Genomic DNA, 19609 nt, shown 5'->3' on the forward strand with positions numbered 1-19609 from the left:
TATGTAATTTTTGTCATCATTACAATAATCAGAAAGTCTGAAATGTGTCTGGTGGTAGATGGAGAAATATGCTCTGACCTTGATGACGTCCATAATCTTCTGTAGTTGGACCGTAATCTTGTTGAGGAGTGGTCAGAAGAAGAGTTTCTTCTGTGAATAAAAACAAAGATTTAGCATTAATTTAAATCAGTGTTTACCAAACTTTTTAGCCCATGGAACCACAAGTCAGTTGGAGAAAGACCCCGCCAAGAAACAGTAACCTGTCTGTAAGCATTACACAGGTCTACAAAAAAAATACAGGTGCCAAGGTTTTTTGAATGGATTTAGGATAGTTTGATGGCGCTGAGTGTAAAAATCCAATTACTTTGGCTAAAATGGTTCCAGGTTTTGAGATAGTGGACATCCATGAAAATAATGCATGCCCCAATGGAACTTAAGTGTGATAACAAATGCAATAGCTTTTTATCTGTCTTTTGACTCTTTTACAGTGTCTTAGCTAATGAAATGTCCCAAATCATTATTTCCTATTTCAATTTATAGGCCTACAATGCTATAAAAGCGACTTTTGATGCCAGAATTCTATTGTGAATTTGCTGAGGAAAGAAGTGGGCTACAGTAAAAGTTTGTCCACCCAGTCTTGGTTTATACCCCAAAACGTCTGTCTTTATAAGTATATAAATACATGAAAAAAATGATGACTTCATCAAGAAAAGCTTCCATCAACAATCCTGATGTATTCTGCTACATCTGTGGAGAGGACATGGTTGAAAAAATGGAAGAAATATCCCAGACTTGGTACATCGAGTATACTTGGCTTATTTTCGAGTACAGCTTGGAGACCAGGATAAGTCTTGGGCTCCACATATGGTTTGCAAAATGTGTGGAGCATCTACGATCATGGACAAATGGTGAAAGAAAAAGGTTAAAATTTGGTTTGCCAATGGTATGGAGAGAACCGAAACAAACACCATGGCGATTGTTATTTTTGTGTTGTAAAGATTAAAGGCTTTAATCGTTACAAGAAAGCTTGGTGGGATTTTCCTGATTTGGAATCAGCAAGACGACCTATTCTACATGGCAATGTAATTCCCAGACCAGAGTTTACCAGACACCAGACCATCCACTGTCAGACTCTGGAGAAAGACCGTGATTGGAGTGTATGGCAGGTAGAAGAAGTGGAAGGGCATTTGAGGGAAGCTCTTCGAGGCCTCAACTATTAAGCCAAAAAGAACTCCATGACCTGATTCGAGACTTAAATATATTCAACAAGCATCTGAACTTTTAGCGTCCAGACCTTATGACGAAAGTCTTATAAAGGCAGAAGTTAAAATTACAGCCTATTGAAGAAGGGAAGAGAGGCTTCTCTCATATTTCAACCAAGAGGAAGACCTTGTATACTGCATTTGTATTGCAGGAATTGTACTTCAAAGGGGATAAATGGAATATTGACCAGAAGACTGGTGGCTTTTTATAGACAGCTAAATTAGAAGCTTGAAATGTGTCCTCTTGCACAATTGTAACCATTATGCGTCTCTTCCCATTGCTCACTTAACAAAACCGCGCTCGCCCCTTCTGCTCGGGTCCGGCGGCTGCCGCTGCTCAGTGATGGCTCAAGCTGTGGGCCGGATCCCGGGGGTTCTCGAGCGGCGCTCCTCGCCCGTGAGTGAAAGGGGGGAGTTGGGTGTTGGGATATTGTCCGTGACGCCACCCACGGTTGTGGTGATGTGTAGCACCACCGCTGCTCAATACGGGGATCCCGGGGATGGTGAAGTGGAGCAGCTAGGTGTTGTGTTGCCCCTCCGTGGGTAGGGGTTGGTGATCCCGGGGCCCGGTGATGAGATGTGGGATGCAGGGCCTGGTGGGCGCAGGGACGCGGGGGCAGCGCTGTGCCTTGCGGCACTGTGGTACTCACTCAGCCTGAGACAGTGACACAGTTCTCGGTAAACAGACGGCTGGTTGGTCGGTCCCACGGACGGCTGCACTTGCTCACCCAGTCGGTAGCGGTGATGTCCCTTTTCCTTGCACCTAATGTTGTCTATTGGTCGCGATGGGTTCCCACCGGTAACCCGCTCCCCGGCTTCAAGCTGGGTCGGAGGAGCTCTACTCTTTGCCCGCAGGCGCTGGCCCTCAGAAACTGGTGCCCTGGCGGTGGCGGTGTCTCTGTTGTACAGGTTGGGCTGTTGCCTTCAATCGGGACTTCGTTGTTGGGGGATCTACGTCCCCTTCACTGACGGATTTGGCAAATTTGGCGACTCCTAGCCTTGCCGGGGTCCGAGAGGCCCCTGCCCTGGTGCTGACTGTCTTTTGGTACGCTGCTCCAGACCGCCGGGTCACTACCCGTCCGCGGTCCTTCCAGGAACTTCCAAACGGTCACCCCTAAAGACAATCACCACTGTTGCTAACCTTGCTGACTCCGTCCTGCACACAGCTGGACACACTTCAAGCTTTTCTTCTGTAACTGTTCTCTTTTTCCTTCAGCTTCTCTTACTCCTTCTTTACCACTTCCACTTCACTTCACTACTTTCACTTCCCTAGCTCATCTTAGCTGTTTACTCCTTCACCTCCCTAGCTTGACTGCTGGTTTCTCCCGCCTCCAGAGCTGTGTCCTCCTCGGTGGGCGGAGCCAACCGCCTGGCCCACCCCCTGGTGTGAACCCCAGCCTCTGGAGGAAGGCAACAAGGATTTTAGTTTAGCTTTGGTGTTCCTAACTGGGATGTAGGGTGTGATGGTGCATGACCTGTGACCCCTGGCTTGCCCAGGCCGTCACATTCCCCCTTAGCAAAATGCAGACCGTCCGCGGGCTGCCGATCCAACACCGGTTTTATTTTTCTGTAAAAAGGGGATAACAAGGTTAAAACATAACATATGCACATTCTTAATAACTCTTCCCTTACGGGAGGCACATTTACTTAAACGGTTTCAAACGGTTTACGGTTACGGTTTCCGCTCTCTCCCACCCAAGTAACCTGGCCCTGATGCTGCCCCTAAAACCCAGGCAGCACCCCTTGACCCACAGTCCAGCACACGGTACCCGAGCGGGATCTGTCCTTCCCCTCCAGAGGGTAGCCACCGGTCCCTTTGGTGGCTGGGCCCCAGCCGGCTCTGCTGCGGGCCCTCCCTCCAATCTGCCTCTCCGGAGGCGGCATGGCGGAAAACGGTAACGGTAAACAACTATTTACAAGCCACTAGCGTCTGTGGTTGCCCTGCAAGTTCATGGGCTTGGCCATGGATAGTTCCCATGCAAAACAACTTTTTAACGGTCCCCACGGGGACAACGGTGCCGGCTCTGGCCGGTTGCTAATCAAGCAGACAATCAGATAACTTCTTCGGTAATTTCACTTATCATTCTTTCAAACTTTTTAAACAGGTGGTCCCAACGGGGACGGTGCAACGGGCATCCGCTGCCCTACTCCGGTTCCTCTGCTAAGGCGGACCCATCCTCTGCCACCAACACATCAAACATGCACTGACATGCCTGCTGTGACAGAGGTACCCGGTACCCATTTCCTCCGGTACGCGGGGTATGGTAAACCACGGGGTCTCCCACATAGCAGGAACGCTCACTTGCTCCTTCAACTGCAGCAGCGGACCAGAAGCTGGGGCAGGGAAGCTGGGGCAGGAGTCGTCATCTCTTGTTCCTGCGTCAGGCGGATTGCCGCCAGCTGCCGCAGCCTCCTGATCTCCAACATCCAATGCTTCAGATCCCTCGGCAGTAACACGGAATAGCAGACCAGGCGAGTCTACACTGAGGCGCCCCATAAGTAGCGGCAAGGGTGATGCATAGGCCGAGACTAGGCCGGGCCCCTCAGCCGCAGCGGCCGGTGCTGGGAGGACATAGGGACGTGGGTCACCAGTCGACTCTGCTACATCGGTTCCCTCTCCGTACATCGGGACAGCTGTAATCAGCATCTCCACCTCGTTGGTCCACTGCTCCATCATCCGGAGGAGTTGTCCCTGCTGACGCTGGTGGAACTGAATCACCCGGGCCTTCATCCAGGCCACGGTTCCGGGCTCAGGGTCTGGCACAGTCTCTACTGGGACTCCAGGCACCACGCTGTTAAGGGGTCGCGGTTCTAGCGGTTCCCCTTGGTGCACTTCAGGGCCGTCTTGGACGTCTGCAGCCGGCTCGTCCGCCAGAGCGGCTGGGCAGGGTATCGCTACCGGTTGGGCAGGTAGCGGGCCTAATGGCGGGGCGGCAGCAGCCATCATGGGTAGCGAGGCGAGAGGCAGGGTGAGCGGAAGCCGGCCGGGCTCCTCAGCTCCAACGGCCGATCCTTCAGGAATACAGGGGCGTGGGTCACTTACCCGCTCCTCCAAATCCTCTTCCACCTCGCGTCTCCACATAGCAGCCACCACGTCCGCCATGTCGGTCTCCCACTCCTCCAGAAGGAGTTGCATATGGGCCTGCAGACGGTTATTCAGCGGGACGGTCCGGTCCCTCAACCACGTCGCCGTGCCGGGCGCGGGGGCTTCCTCGTTGGGAGTTGGGTTGTACATCTTGGCAATCGAGCCTTCCAGGAACCCAGTACTGCTGCAGAGTCCTGGCGTCCCTGCTTTTATAGCTGCAGCTACATGCAGCCAGCCGCCATCGCGTCCCCCTTAGCTCTTTCCGGCCCCTCCTCTCTCGGGGCGGGGTTTTGGCCTTCGCGCCTCTGCTACTCGAGAAGACGCTCGAGCGGGAACTTTTCGCGCTAAAGATGGCGGCTTCTGAAATTTTCTTGCCGGATACCTCCGGCGGTCACAAGGCGCACCTCTACCAGACGGCAGAGCGGTAGGATCCTGTTCATGACGCCAAGTTGTCGCGGGCGGGGAGGAGGGTGTCTGCACACCGCGCTCGCCCCTTCTGCTCGGGTCCGGCGGCTGCTGCTGCTCAGTGGTGGCTCGAGCTGTGGGCCGGATCCCGGGGGTTCTCGAGCGGCGCTCCTCGCCCGTGAGTGAAAGGGGGGAGTTGGGTGTTGGGATATTGTCCGTGATGCCACCCACGGTTGTGGTGATGTGTAGCACCACCGCTGCTCAATACGGGGATCCCGGGGATGGTGAAGTGGAGCATCTAGGTGTTGTGTTGCCCCTCCGTGGGTAGGGGTTGGTGATCCCGGGGCCCGGTGATGAGATGTGGGATGCAGGGCCTGGTGGGCGCAGGGACGCGGGGGCAGCGCTGTGCCTTGCGGCACTGTGGTACTCACTCAGCCTGAGACAGTGACACAGTTCTCGGTAAACAGACGGCTGGTTGGTCGGTCCCACGGACGGCTGCACTTGCTCACCCAGTCGGTAGCGGTGATGTCCCTTTTTCTTGCACCTAATGTTGTCTGTTGGTCGCGATGGGTTCCCACCGGTAACCCGCTCCCCGGCTTCAAGCTGGGCCGGAGGAGCTCTACTCTTTGCCCGCAGGCGCTGGCCCTCAGAAACTGGTGCCCTGGCGGTGGTGGTGTCTCTGTTGTACAGGTTGGGCTGTTGCCTTCAATCGGGACTTCGTTGTTGGGTGATCTACGTCCCCTTCACTGACGGATTTGGCAAATTTGGCGACTCCTAGCCTTGCCGGGGTCCGAGAGGCCCCTGCCCTGGTGCTGACTGTCTTTTGGTACGCTGCTCCAGACCGCCGGGTCACTACCCGTCCGCGGTCCTTCCAGGAACTTCCAAACGGTCACCCCTTCAGACAATCACCACTGTTGCTAACCTTGCTGACTCCGTCCTGCACACAGCTGGACACACTTCAAGCTTTTCTTCTGTAACTGTTCTCTTTTTCCTTCAGCTTCTCTTACTCCTTCTTTACCACTTCCACTTCACTTCACTACTTTCACTTCCCTAGCTCATCTTAGCTGTTTACTCCTTCACCTCCCTAGCTTGACTGCTGGTTTCTCCCGCCTCCAGAGCTGTGTCCTCCTCGGTGGGCGGAGCCAACCGCCTGGCCCACCCCCTGGTGTGAACCCCAGCCTCTGGAGGAAGGCAACAAGGATTTTAGTTTAGCTTTGGTGTTCCTAACTGGGATGTAGGGTATGATGGTGCATGACCTGTGACCCCTGGCTTGCCCAGGGCGTCACATTAGCATGGAAAAACTAAAAGTTGGAATCTTTGATGGTCTTCATATTTGTAAACTCATGAACAATTCCAATGTTACCACATGCATGAAAGACACTGAGGCTTCAGCCTAGAAGAGTTTTTTGTCTCTATTGTGAAGACCTACTACTTGGGTAATCACACAGCAGGCAACTATGAAGAATTGGTGCAAGATATTTAGATATTTGGGAGTTAATATGAGTATATACTGTAGATGCACTATCTCCATAGCCATTTAAACAGATATACAGATAACCTTGGAGACTTCTGCAAGGAACAAGGCCAGACCTTCCACCAGGATATGAAGATGACAGAGGAGAGAAATCAAGGCAGATAGGGCATACACATGATGGCAGACTGGACATACACATGATGGCATATGGGACATACACATGGTGGCAGACTGGACATACACATGATGGAATATGGGACACACATGATGGCAGATGGAATGTACACATGATGGCAGACAGGACATACACATGATGGCAGATGGAATGTACACATGATGGCAGACAGGACATACACATGATGACAGATGGAATGTACACATGATGGCAGACAGGACATACACATGATGGCAGATGGGACACACATGATGGCAGATGGGAAATAAACATGATGGCAGATGGGAAATAAACATGATTGCAGATGGGACATACACATGATGGCATATGGGACACACACATGATAGCAGACGGGACATACACACATGATGGCAGATGGGACATATACATGATGGCAGATGGGACATATACATGATGGTAGACAAGACATACGCATGATGGCAGATGGGAAACACACATGATGGCAGACGAATGCTGAAGTCTCCAACGTGATTTTTCTGATGACACACATAAGAGTAATCACCTAAACAGCGTTTTTGTAGCATTCACAATAATAACATCTAAAAAATAATTAATATTGTATGAATTAATCAAATCATACATAACTTTTTCCTGTCACCAGAAGCAAAAAAAAGATCTAATGCAGCGCTCCAAAATCCAGGTACGATGTCCACAGAAGGTTTTGAAGATTGAAGTGGATTTATTACTGATTAAACATAAAACAAAGTGTTTCGGCTATTTAGAGCCTTCATCAGATTAAAAATAAGAATAAAAATGTTCCTGAATTAAATAGACTGAGCATTACCAGGGAAGGAGTGACCAAGATAGGGTGGAGGTAATTGACAGGTTTCAGCCCAGGGTGTATTATCCACTTCTAACAATCTATGTTTTTTTTATTATTTTTTCTACAATCTTTGCCAATTAAAATAATTGTGAACAAAACAGTATAAATAATTTGTCATAAAATTTGTGTAAAATTGCATTTCTATACAAACAGATTTTTGATTATCAAAATTAATATATATATATATACAGTACAGACCAAAAGTTTGGACACACCTTCTCATTCAAAGAGTGTTCTTTATTTTCAGGACTCTGAAAATTGTAGATTCACATTGAAGGCATCTAAACTATAATTTAAAACATGTGGAATGAAATACTTAAAAGTGTGAAACAACTGAAAATATGTCTTATATTCTAGGTTCTTCAAAGTAGCCACCTTTTGCTTTCATTACTACTTTGCACACTCTTGGCATTCTCTTGATGAGCTTCAAGAGGTGGTCTCCGGAAATGGTTTTCCAACAGTCTTGAAGGAGTTCCCAGAGATGCTTAGCACTTGTTGGCCCTTTTGCCTTCACTCTGCGGTCCAGCTCACCCCCAAACCATCTCGATTGGGTTCAGGTCTGGTGACTGTGGAGGCCAGGTCATCTGGCGTAGCACCCCATCACTCTCCTTCTTGGTCAAATTGCCCTTACACAGCCTGGAGGTGTGTTTGGGGTCATTGTCCTGTTGAAAAATAAATGATGGTCTAACTAAACGCAAACCGGATGGAATAGCATGCCGCTGCAAGATGCTGTGGTAGCCATGCTGGTTCTGTATGCCTTCAATTTTGAATAAGTCCCCAACAGTGTCACCAGCAAAGCACCCCCACACCATCATACCTCCTCCTCCATGCTTCACGGTGGGAACCAGCCATGTAGAGTCTATCCGTTCACCTTTTCTACAAAGACACGGTGGTTGGATCCAAAAATCTCAAATTTGGACTCATCAGTAGAGTTGAGCGCGGTTCGTGGTTCTCCAGTTCGCGGTTCGAGTGATTTTGGGGGCTGTTCTGGATCGAACTAGAACTCGAGCTTTTTGCTAAAAGCTCGATAGTTCTAGTTACGTTCGAGAATGGTTCTAGCAGCAAAAAAAACAGCTAATTCCTAGCTGGCTCTCCGCTGTAATAGTGTAAGTCACTCTGTGACTCACACTATTATGACATTTCAGTGTATAGTGTGCGGGAACAGCGCATTCAGATCACTGCTGTATGTATAATGGCGATCGCCATTTTTTTTTTTTTCCTTGTCTTCCTTCCCTAAGCGCGCGCGTCTTGTGGGGCGGGCCAGCATGTCAGCCAATCCCAGACACACACACAGCTAAGTGGACTTTTAGCCAGAGAAGCAACGGCATGTGTGATAGGATGTCCATGTCACATATCCCTGCATTATAAAACCGGACATTTTCCTCCAGCACGCCATTATCTGCCTTCTGCGTCCTTGGTGTCAGACATCACTGGCGCAGCTCTTATCGCCGATACTGCTGTATACGCTCCATACACAGCGCTGGACAGCTTAGGGATAGCACTTTCTATCAGTCCTTTTAAGGGCTAATCCCGGCAGGGTCAGAGCCATAGGTGACAGGTCCGTGAAAACAGAGTTTAACAGCTATACAAGATGACAGCGTCTGTGTAGCTAAGGTCAGGGATTTCCTCGCTGCATTTCCCCATTAGGAGGGATAAAAAGGCAGGTTTCCATTCCTCTACCCAGAGACCCACAACCCTGCCACTGTACCCTCCTGCCCTTTGCACACTCCAACTCATTGTTACTAAGCCATTATACTAGCAAACACTGAGTAAACTTAGTGGCATCCTAAACGTGGCTATTGGACTTCTGTATAGTCCCACTAGTGCCAAGATATTTGCAGCACGTCTGCCTGCATTGCACACTCAAGCTCATTGTTACAAAGCCATTATACTAGCAAACACTGAGTGAACCTAGTGGCATCCTAAACGTGGCTATTGGACCTCTGTATAGTCCCACTAGTGCAAAGATATTTGCAGCACGTCTGCTTGCATTGCACACTCCAACTCATTATAACTAAGCCATTATACTAGCAAACACTGAGTGAACTTAGTGGCATCCTAAACGTGGCTGTTGGACTTCTGTATTGTCCCACTAGGGCAAAGATATTTGCAGCACGTCTGCCTGCATTGCACACTCAAACTCATTGTTACTAAGCCATTATACTAGCAAACACTGAGTGAACCTAGTGGCATCCTAAACGTGGCTGTTGGACTTCTGTATTGTCCCACTAGTGCAAAGATATTTGCAGCACCTCTGCCTGCATTTCACACTCAAACTCATTGTTACTTACTAAGACATTAGAATACCAAAAATTGAGTAAACTTAGTGGCATACAAGAAGTGGCTGTTGTACTCCATTAGTGCCCCACTGGTGCAAATCTATGTGCAGCACCTCTGCATGACACCCTCCTGCTCTGTTTTTAATAAGCTATAATGATAGCAAAAAATACTGCCATTTAGTGGCATCATAGAACTGCCTGTTGGACTTCCATTAGTGTCCCACTGGTGCCAAGCTATTTGTAGCACCTCTGCAGGACACCCTCATGCACATTTTGCTATGCTAATGTTATAGCAAACTCAGGGAATTCCTTGCTGCATTTGATAATTCGGAGGGATAGAAAGTGAGGCTTTCTTTAGCTTTTCCTTCTGTTCATAGACCGCATCTCCAAGTCCACACCCGAAGAGCAATTTCTCCTCCACGTCTAAGTGTGGAGAGGCAGCTAGTGCGCATGCCGATTTACCCCATCCGCAGCCTAACTACAGTGTTTCGCCTAGTGAGTATGCTCAGCCTGACTGTGCCATTCCTGAGGCTAAGTCTTCATTTCGGGATACAGCGCATGCTCCCACACTTAGTGCGAAAAGCCTCTTTGCACAGGTACTTGCATTCCGTGCCGGGTCTAAGTCCTGTTTTGTGCCTAGACACCATGCTAAAGCTGATAGTCTTTTTTCAGAGACTGTATTTCATGCAACTGAGCATGCTCAGGCACTTACTGCATCAGAGACTAGGTCCGGTAATGAACTCTTTGGCCCTGCCCCTGATGTGGGGTGCCCATATAGACCACAGGGCATCAGGTGTCCTGACGATGTGGCTAGGCCACTCCCAAATGGCTTGCAGAGGCCCGCCCCTATGACTTGTCACCTCATTATTGATGGTCAGACGATGACTGGTGAGGTGTTTGTGTCGTGGCAGCCATGAGGTCATTATTGAAGTTTCGGTTCCAAATAGGACGCTATTTATGCCACTCATGATGTGTCACTCTGCTTTTGTCTCCAGGAGGTGCATTGTGGTCCACCCTGGTTTGGGGTGGACCAAGGTTATAAAACAGGCTGGAGCCAACAAGGAGGTGCGCAGTCTTCTATTATGCTCCGAAAGAGCACACCTCCATGTGTTGAACCCATTGCGGCTTTAGGCCAGAGGTAGGCAGGGATAGGGCGTCGATGCAGGCCGCCACCACAGTTGGTAACGCAGAACGGTTAAGACCAGCTCCTGTCCTACAAGTCCTGCTTGTGCAGCCCAGTGGCATTAACAGGCCTGCTGCTGCTGATGCGCCTGCTGTCCACAGGTGTGGCCCCAATGCACACGGTCAGCGTACTCAATGGCCCCTGTGTTGTTACCAGGGAGTTCCTGGGCTGGGTGGGCGTGTGGACCCTGTGACGCTAACAGGGCTCCCAGTCTCCAGATCCGAGTGGCATCTAACTCGGTTCAGGCAACTATTAGTTTCATAGCCACACAGATCTGTATCCTCCACCTAACCTTCCAGTTGCCAACCTCTCCTTTTCCATCTGGGAGCACGGTGGACACTGACTGCTGATGGGGATATATACCTTTCTCTTTCTTTTCTTATTAATTTTCGTTATATAGCGGTAACATAGTATATACCACTTTATCCAAATCTGCCAGTCCCACCGTAACAGATGGTGTTTCTTCATCAAATGTTACTTTTGCTTACCCACCAAACCCACGGACAAAAACTTTTTTCCCCTTTCCAACACACCTGTTCCCCTTTCCACCAGCATCTGTCCTTTTTCAACTCATTTGGTATATGACCAAAAGTGCAACTCTGCAGGGACACCGTACTCAATGCCATCTCAGCACAGCAGCCAGCCCTCGGTCTCTCAGATGTGGACAAGTAAAAGACCATTTCCTCCTATCCATGACAAAGCGTTGAGATTCACTCTGTGCAGCAGTGGTGTTTACTGGAAAAGCAGATCTAAGAATCCGTACCACCTTCTGCAGATACTCCTGTATACGTGCGTCCCTTTCTATGGCAGGAATTATTTCGGCAAATTTTGTCTTGTACCGGGGATCTAACAGTGTGGCAACCCAGTAGTTAGCATTACTTCGAATTCGTACAATCCGAGGGTCATGTTGTAGGTAGTGCAGCAAGAAGGCGCTCATGTGTCTTGTGCATCCAGGAGGACCAAGTCCTTGGTGTGTTGGTGGCAGAGAGGTGAGAATCGTGCCTCCTTCCTCTGCCCTCTCCCCACAACCTCGCACAACCTAAATGTGAGCAAGCTCTCACTCATCAGCTGAGTCTTCCATGCCCATCGCCAGTTCGTCCTCCATTTCTTCATGGGCTCCTGCACCTTCCTCAACAATTTTTGCTGATACTATGCGCCCTTGTTAATCCCTCTCCCCCACCGTCCCTTGACTTCCGCCTAGGTGCCGGTCACCGTCTGGACCTTGTAGATCTTATTATCCCTTCTGCATATGACTCCTCCTGTACTTCCTCCCCTTCCTCTTGGACCAACACCTGACTCCGAATAATGCATACAGTGTGCTCCATCTTGTAGATGACCAGAATTGTCACGCTGAGAATGGCATCGCCAGTGCTAAAGATCTTCGTCGATATTTGTAAACTGTGTAGAAGGGTGCATAGGTCCTTGATCTGACACCACTCCAGCAGCGTGATCTGCACCACCTCTGGATCAAGTTAGCCCAGGGTATACGTCATACCGTATTTCAGCAGGGCTCTGCGGTGCTGCCACAGACGCTGCAACATGTGCAGATTCAAATTCCTGCGTGTCGGAACATCGCATTTCAGGCGTTTAACCGCCAGACCCTAAGACTTCAGGAGCGATGAAAGTTGTTGAGCTGCTGGGTGCGAAGGATGAAAGTGAGCACATAGCAGCGTGCCCGCTGCACAAGGCCATGTAGGCCGGGATGGTATTTTAAAAATTGCTGGAGAATCAGATTCAACACGTGAGCCATACAAGGCACGTGTGTCACATTGCCCTGACGAAGGGCCGCAGACAGGTTTGCATCATTGCCGCACACGGCTGTTAAGTCACCAACGTAGTCCACTCAATCAATTTGTACTCCGGTCGCCAGGTGACAACGTGTTCCTTTCGTGCATAGTGCTGATGATGGGAAAGGAGTCGATGCCTGCGGCGCAGGTGGACGCAGGTTATGGTCACCCACTGGGTTGCGTTACCTTGACAGATACAGAACCACAGGCTGAATGTAGGTGGTGGGTATCTCACAGATGAAGTACCATCATTCAGCTACAACCAATGGGAAGACACCACACCCTTTTTTAGGCCCCTCCTGTCTGCAGACGACTGCCAGACAAAGCTATGAACCTCTTGTTACTGTTACCCCCAGTTCAGTTTTATGAGTTTGTGTGCTTGTTACCTGACTACTTTTCCTGCTTGCTGTTTATGTACCTCGTTGGCCGATCCGCATTTCACCTCTGCTTGTTTTGTGATTAAGTCCTGGCCATCCCATTCTGTTCCTCTTCCTCAATTAATGTTTTTGACCCTGCATGACTACTATTCTCTGGAACTGCAGCCTTCCACAGGTATTGATCAACTTGGGCCCTGTGTAATTCCAAATCACTGTATAGGTGTTAAAGGGTTTCAGGGTTCTGGGTGTCCAGCTTGGTGAGTGGCTTGCCTCTAGCCTATCCCTTACAGCCCATCTGAGTGTGTCGATCCAGGCAGGCATTACACCGTGCCCTCTGCAGAAGGCCATGTAGGCCGGGATAGTGTTTTAAAAATTGCTGGACAACCAGGTTCAACACGTGAGCCATACAAGGCACGTGTGCCACATTGCCCTGAAGAAGGGTCGCAGACTGGTTTGCATCATTGTCGCACCCGACCTTCCCTGGCTGCTGGTTGAGTGGAGACAATCATTGATGAAACTCGGTCTCACTCTCCAGAGCTAACCGTCCACAATTCCAAAGCGGTGTCTCACATTTCCCCTACATTTCAAAGTAAACATTTGACCACCTGATGGCCTTGAGCTCTGCTGCCAGCATAGTAAGGAGGTGTGTGGGATTCCTTGGGCGCAGTTACAACGCGGGTGGCCTGACCACACAGGGTTTGGGCCGAGGTGGAGGACCCACACGAGGTTGAGGAGGCAGAAGCAGTGGAGGAACTTGTACATACAGATGAAGGATTGACACACAAGTCGTGTGGACGGCAAGACTTGTACAGCAAACCCTTCTCCATCTCTCACCATAGTTACCCAGTGCCCAGTCAGCAACATGTAACTCTCCTGTCCATGCTTACTGGTCCAAGTATCTGTGGTGAAATGCACCCTGTCACACACAGAGTTTCTCAAGGAATCGGTGAGGTTGTGTGCGACCTGCTGTGGTAGCGCGGGCACGCCTTTCTTGGAGAAGGAGTGACGACTGGCCATCGGCTCTTGGGGCACTGCAATGGGCATAAGGTCTCGAAAATCCTCGGTCTCAAAAGGGTGTAAAGGCAGCCTTTCTGTTGCCAACAAGTTGCAGATGATGAAACTCAACCTCTTAGGCATGTCATGCCCTTCGAAAATCATGTAAAACACAGCGAGGGAACTCCAAACACAGTCTCCCTCGTTGCCACTAATTGGGCCACACACACCCCACTTGACTGGCATCAGTTGACCCCCCTTTTGAAAAAGATAAAGATGCTTTGAATGAAGCACTCTCAAAAATACGCATGCCTTTCCCGTCCCCTGGATGACCCAGGGGAAGAAAAGTCCTCTGAGAGCCATGACTTGTTCATCTTGGTTCTTTTTTCAAACGCGAGGGGACTCCAACCACAGTCTCCCTCGTTTCCACTAATTGGGCCACACACACCCCACTTGACTGGCATCACTTGATCCCCCTTTTCAAAATGAAAAAGATGCTTTGCATGAAGCACTCTCAAAAATACGCGTGCCTTTCCTGTCCCCTGGATGACCCAGGGGAAGAAAAGTCCTCTGAGAGCCATGACTTGTTCATCTTGGTTCTTTTTTGAAAAGCGAGGGGACTCCAACCACAGTCTCCCTCGTTTCCACTAATTGGGCCACACACACCCCACTTGACTGGCATCACTTGATCCCCCTTTTCAAAATGAAAAAGATGCTTTGCATGAAGCACTCTCAAAAATACGCGTGCCTTTCCCGTCCCCTGGATGACCCAGGGGAAGAAAAGTCCTCTGAGAGCCATGACTTGTTCATCTTGGTTCTTTTTTCAACAGCAAGGGGACTCCAACCACAGTCTCCCTCGTTTCCACTAATTGGGCCACACACACACCCCACTTGACTGGCATCACTTGATCCCCCTTTTCAAAATGAAAAAGATGCTTTACATGAAGCACTCTCAAAAATACGCGTGCCTTTCCCGTCCCCTGGATGACCCAGGGGAAGAAAAGTCCTCTGAGAGCCATGACTTGTTCATCTTGGTTCTTTTTTCAAAAGCGAGGGGACTCCAACCACAGTCTCCCTCGTTTCCACTAATTGGGCCACACACACGCCACTTGACTGGCATCACTTGATCCCCCTTTTCAAAATGAAAAAGATGCTTTGCATGAAGCACTCTCAAAAATACGCGTGCCTTTCCCGTCCCCTGGATGACCCAGGGGAAGAAAAGTCCTCTGAGAGCCATGACTTGTTGATCTTGGTTCTTTTTTCAAAAGCGAGGGGACTCCAACCACAGTCTCCCTCGTTTCCACTAATTGGGCCACACACACCCCACTTGACTGGCATCACTTGATCCCCCTTTTCAAAATGAAAAAGATGCTTTGCATGAAGCACTCTCAAAAATACGCGTGCCTTTTGCCTCCCCTGGCTGACCCAGGGGAAGAAAAGTCCTCTGAGGGCCATGTCCACATTGTCAGTGGACAGACACGTGTGCTTATCTGCCAGCAGACCCCCAGCAGGACTGAAGACAGGTTCCGAGAGAATGCTGGCTGCAGGACACGACAAGATCCCCAAGGCGTACGTGGCAAGCTCAGGCAATTTATCCAGATTGGAAGCCTAAAATGAGCAGGGCTCAAGTTGCACAGTAATGGCATCGATGTTTCCTTGCATATACTCATATATCTGGGTCTCCTCCTCTTTTTCCTTGTCCAGCTGTTTTGTTTTCGCATGAGTATATGTCCTTGTCACTTTCCCATGTGTTTGTGTTGTGTTGTGAGTTGTTTCTCACCTTTTGGACACCTTTGAGGGTGTTTTCTAGGTGTTTTTATGTGTTTGTGATTGCCTGCCATAGTTTCCTATGCAGTTTGAGTTCGGTTCGTCGAACGTTCGACGAACCGAACTCGAACGGGACCTCCGTTCGGCGAACCGACCTCGAGCCGAACCGCGACCGGTTCGCTCATCTCTACTCATCAGACCAAAGCACAGATTTCCACTGGTCTAATTTCCATTCCTTGTGTTCTTTAGCCCAAACAATTAATCTCAAAAATGGCTCTAGGCCTAGGGAATAATATATGTATAATACAACCAAAATATTCCCCAAAGTATATTCAATTTTATTAAAGTACCGTATATGCCGGCGTATAAGACGACTGGGCGTATAAGACGACCCCCAACTTCTGCCCTAAAAATATAGAATTTGGGATATACTCACTGTATAAGACTACCCCGCTCCCAAATGAAAAAAAGTCTGCTTTGATTGCAACATGTTAATTTTAATTCCGCGAGAGCCGTACAATATGTTTTTAAAGGGCCATTGACAGATCAATTGCTCCAATGTTCACTTAGTACAGCAAGGAATGCTCCTCCCTGCTGTATAAAGCCACAACTGGACTGAAACAATGGTACTACACTCTGCTACAAACAGACACACACAACTCTGCTACAAACAGACAAACACACACAACTCTGCTATAAACAGACAAACACACACAACTCTGCTACAAACAGACAAACACACACAACTCTGCTACATGCAGACAAACACACACAACTCTGCTACAAACAGACAAACACACACAACTCTGCTACAAACAGACAAACACACACAACTCTGCTACATACAGACAAACACACACAACTCTGCTACATACAGACAAACACACACACACAACTCTGCTACATACAGACAAACACATACAACTCTGCTACATACAGACAAACACATACAACTCTGCTACATACAGACAAACACATACAACTCTGCTACATACAGACAAACACATACAACTCTGCTACATACAGACAAACACATACAACTCTGCTACATACAGACAAACACATACAACTCTGCTACATGCAGACAAACACACACAACTCTGCTACATACAGACAAACACATACAACTCTGCTACATACAGACAAACACATACAACTCTGCTACATACAGACAAACACATACAACACTGCTACATACAGACAAACACATACAACTCTGCTACATACAGACAAACACATACAACCCTGCTACATACAAACACGTACAACTCTGCTACATACAGACAAACACATACAACTCTGCTACATACAGACAAACACATACAACTCTGCTACATACAGACAAACACATACAACTCTGCTACATACAGACAAACACATACAACTCTGCTACATACAGACAAACACATACAACTCTGCTACATACAGACAAATACACACAACTCTGCTGCTCTGTGGGGCCTGCACCCGCGGCTCGGCGGGTACAGCACCCGCGGCATCGGCGGGAGGGGGGGATTGGCAGGGCATACATCTGGGGGGTTAGAAGCAGCTCACCGGGGCCCATAATGGGCACAAGTCCCCCTGTGTTAGATATCGCCCCCATAGTGCTGCCCATGGCCCCTATATAGATCGCACAAGTCCCCCTGTGTCAGATATCGCCCCCATAGTGCTGCCCATGGCCCCTATATAGATCGCACAAGTCCCCCTGTGTCAGATATCGCCCCCATAGTGCTGCCCATGGCCCCTATAGATCGCACAAGTCCCCCTGTGTCAGATATGGCCCCTAGGCTGCTGCCCATAGTAAAATAAAACCCTCTTTCCTTACCTCCTCCAGCGCTGAGCTCCCTCCTGTCTGGCTCCGTGCTTCTGTTCTTCCACTTCCTGGTTCTCAGTGCGGTCATGTGATCGGCACAGCAGACTGAGATCTCTGCCTGATCACAGTGGAAGCAGGGACACGGGGAGAAACGCTGCAGGGGTAAGTAAAGCTTTTTTATTTTAGAATGAGCAGCAGCCTGGGGGCCAAATCTAACACAGGGTGGGCATGTGCGATCACACTGGGACGCAGGCTCATATAATATGCACCGCTCCCCAGCCCATCACTGCGTGCGATTTCAGCACCATTGGAGATGGACAGCGGCTGTGCATATTATATGAGCGGGTGCAGGAGATCAAAGGCTGCAGCCCACAGCGTTCCCCTGTGCTCCAGAGCTGCTGCCCCCACCTCCCCTGGACGCTGCAGTGTACATATATATATATACACACACACACCCCCCCCCGTATATCCGGCGTATAAGACGACCCCCCACTGTAGCCATTATTTTAAGGGGGTAAAAAGTCGTCTTATACGCCAGTATATACGGTAGATAAAGCAGTTTATGATACCACACCATTTAGTGTATAATGAAAAAACACACCATCAATTTGTCTGCAAAATAGACCAATATACAGGTCACCCCTGGTCTTAAATATCAAGAACAGGGTTTACATACATAATATTTTGACAAATTGATACAATTTAGACAGTAGATAAATTAAGGTACACAAAACGGACATTGATGAATCACGCCAGGTCAAACTTAACTTTCAGGTTTCCTGAATATTTCTTCAGGCACATTGGTGCTAAGACGTAACATCACATACAGGAGTTAATAATCCAAGAAAGTGTCCTGAATATTTCTTCAGGCACAAGTCTCTTCTGCTTGTTCCCTGTCCTTAGCAGTGGTTTCCTAGCAGCTATTTTACCATGAAGGCCTGCTGCACAAAGTCTCCTCTTAACAGTTGTTCTAGAGATGAGAAGGTGTGTCCAAACTTTTGGTCTGTACTCTATATATATACATATATGTAAAATATATGCATTACATATCAGACTTGTTCAGCCACATCATTCAAGCCATCCAGATACAGGCACTGCAGTCTATAAATCCAGAATGGCTCTTTTAGGTTTAATGTGCTAATACGATTTTGTGTATCAAATGGGATTTGTTCAACTGGTGTGTCAAGTATGCAAAAATCTTTATTCTGCTTGATAGTAAGGTGCCTTGATAAACTGTGTTTAATAAAACTGTTTATCGCGTTATGGCGGTGTCCATTCATTCTAAAGCTAAGGGTTTGCATAGTACGACCTGCAAGCCACAATATCAGATGATAGCATATCGTCCCTGGCAGAAGTTCTGTCGCTTATCCATGTTATGTAAATAAAAGCTTAAAACCTGACTTTAAATTCATCCATTGGTTTCATAAATTACTCTTTTGAAAGCTGAAACCCTCCCAAATTTGGTTTAGGTTATGAAAATAAAGTTGCCGCAAAGCTGAAATATTGATCATTTAATGAACACAGAAAGGTCAGATTTTGGCAAGACAAAAGTTTTGTCGTCTTCTCATATAATGCACCCAAATCCTAGTTTACATCCTCACCTGTGCTTACTAAATGATCGGTTAATTAGTGGGTGTGTATAAAAAGAAACTCAACACCCCAGACCTTCACTTGAACTGCAACTTGACCTCTGACAACATGCCAAAAATCCACCCTGCAACCAAAGCCTTGATTATCAAGAGGATCAAGACCAGATACACTGCAGAGGTGGCTGGCACCTTTAATGTGTCTCAGCATCAAGTACAAAGAATTAGAAAAAGATTTGAAGAGACTGGAGATGTTTTTGACAAGCCCAGGTCCGGCAGACCCCGCAAGACAACTGCTCAGGAGGAACTTTGTTGGTTAGAAAATCCAAAGCCACTTCCACTGCAGCAGAGCTCCAAAAGGCCTGGTCACCTCAAGTCCCTGTGTCAACTAGAACAGTTTGTAGGATTCTGTCTCAAAATGGCCTCCATGTTCGAATCAGTGCCCAGAAGCCACCACTAAACAAAAGGCAATTAAAAAAAAACATGTGGCATTTGCCAAGTCCCACAGCCTGCTAAACAGATGGACACTGGAAAAGTGGCAGAAGGTGGATTTCTCTGATGAATCTTCAATTGAATGAC

At 48.5% G+C, this 19609-nt stretch overlaps 1 protein-coding gene across 1 annotated transcript in view; it reads right to left on the reverse strand.

Moving 5' to 3' along the window:
* The window catches only part of LOC142301932 (adhesion G protein-coupled receptor E3-like), a 251123-nt gene that overhangs the window by 223119 nt on the left and 8395 nt on the right, over positions 1-19609 (reverse strand). Inside the window, exon 2 of the mRNA XM_075342989.1 lies at positions 79-150. Coding sequence (XP_075199104.1) covers positions 79-150 — 72 coding nt within the window. The remainder of the gene's footprint in view (positions 1-78; positions 151-19609) is intronic.

Source organism: Anomaloglossus baeobatrachus, chromosome 4 (genome assembly GCF_048569485.1).
Source record: "Anomaloglossus baeobatrachus isolate aAnoBae1 chromosome 4, aAnoBae1.hap1, whole genome shotgun sequence".
Classification (NCBI taxonomy): domain Eukaryota; kingdom Metazoa; phylum Chordata; class Amphibia; order Anura; family Aromobatidae; genus Anomaloglossus; species Anomaloglossus baeobatrachus.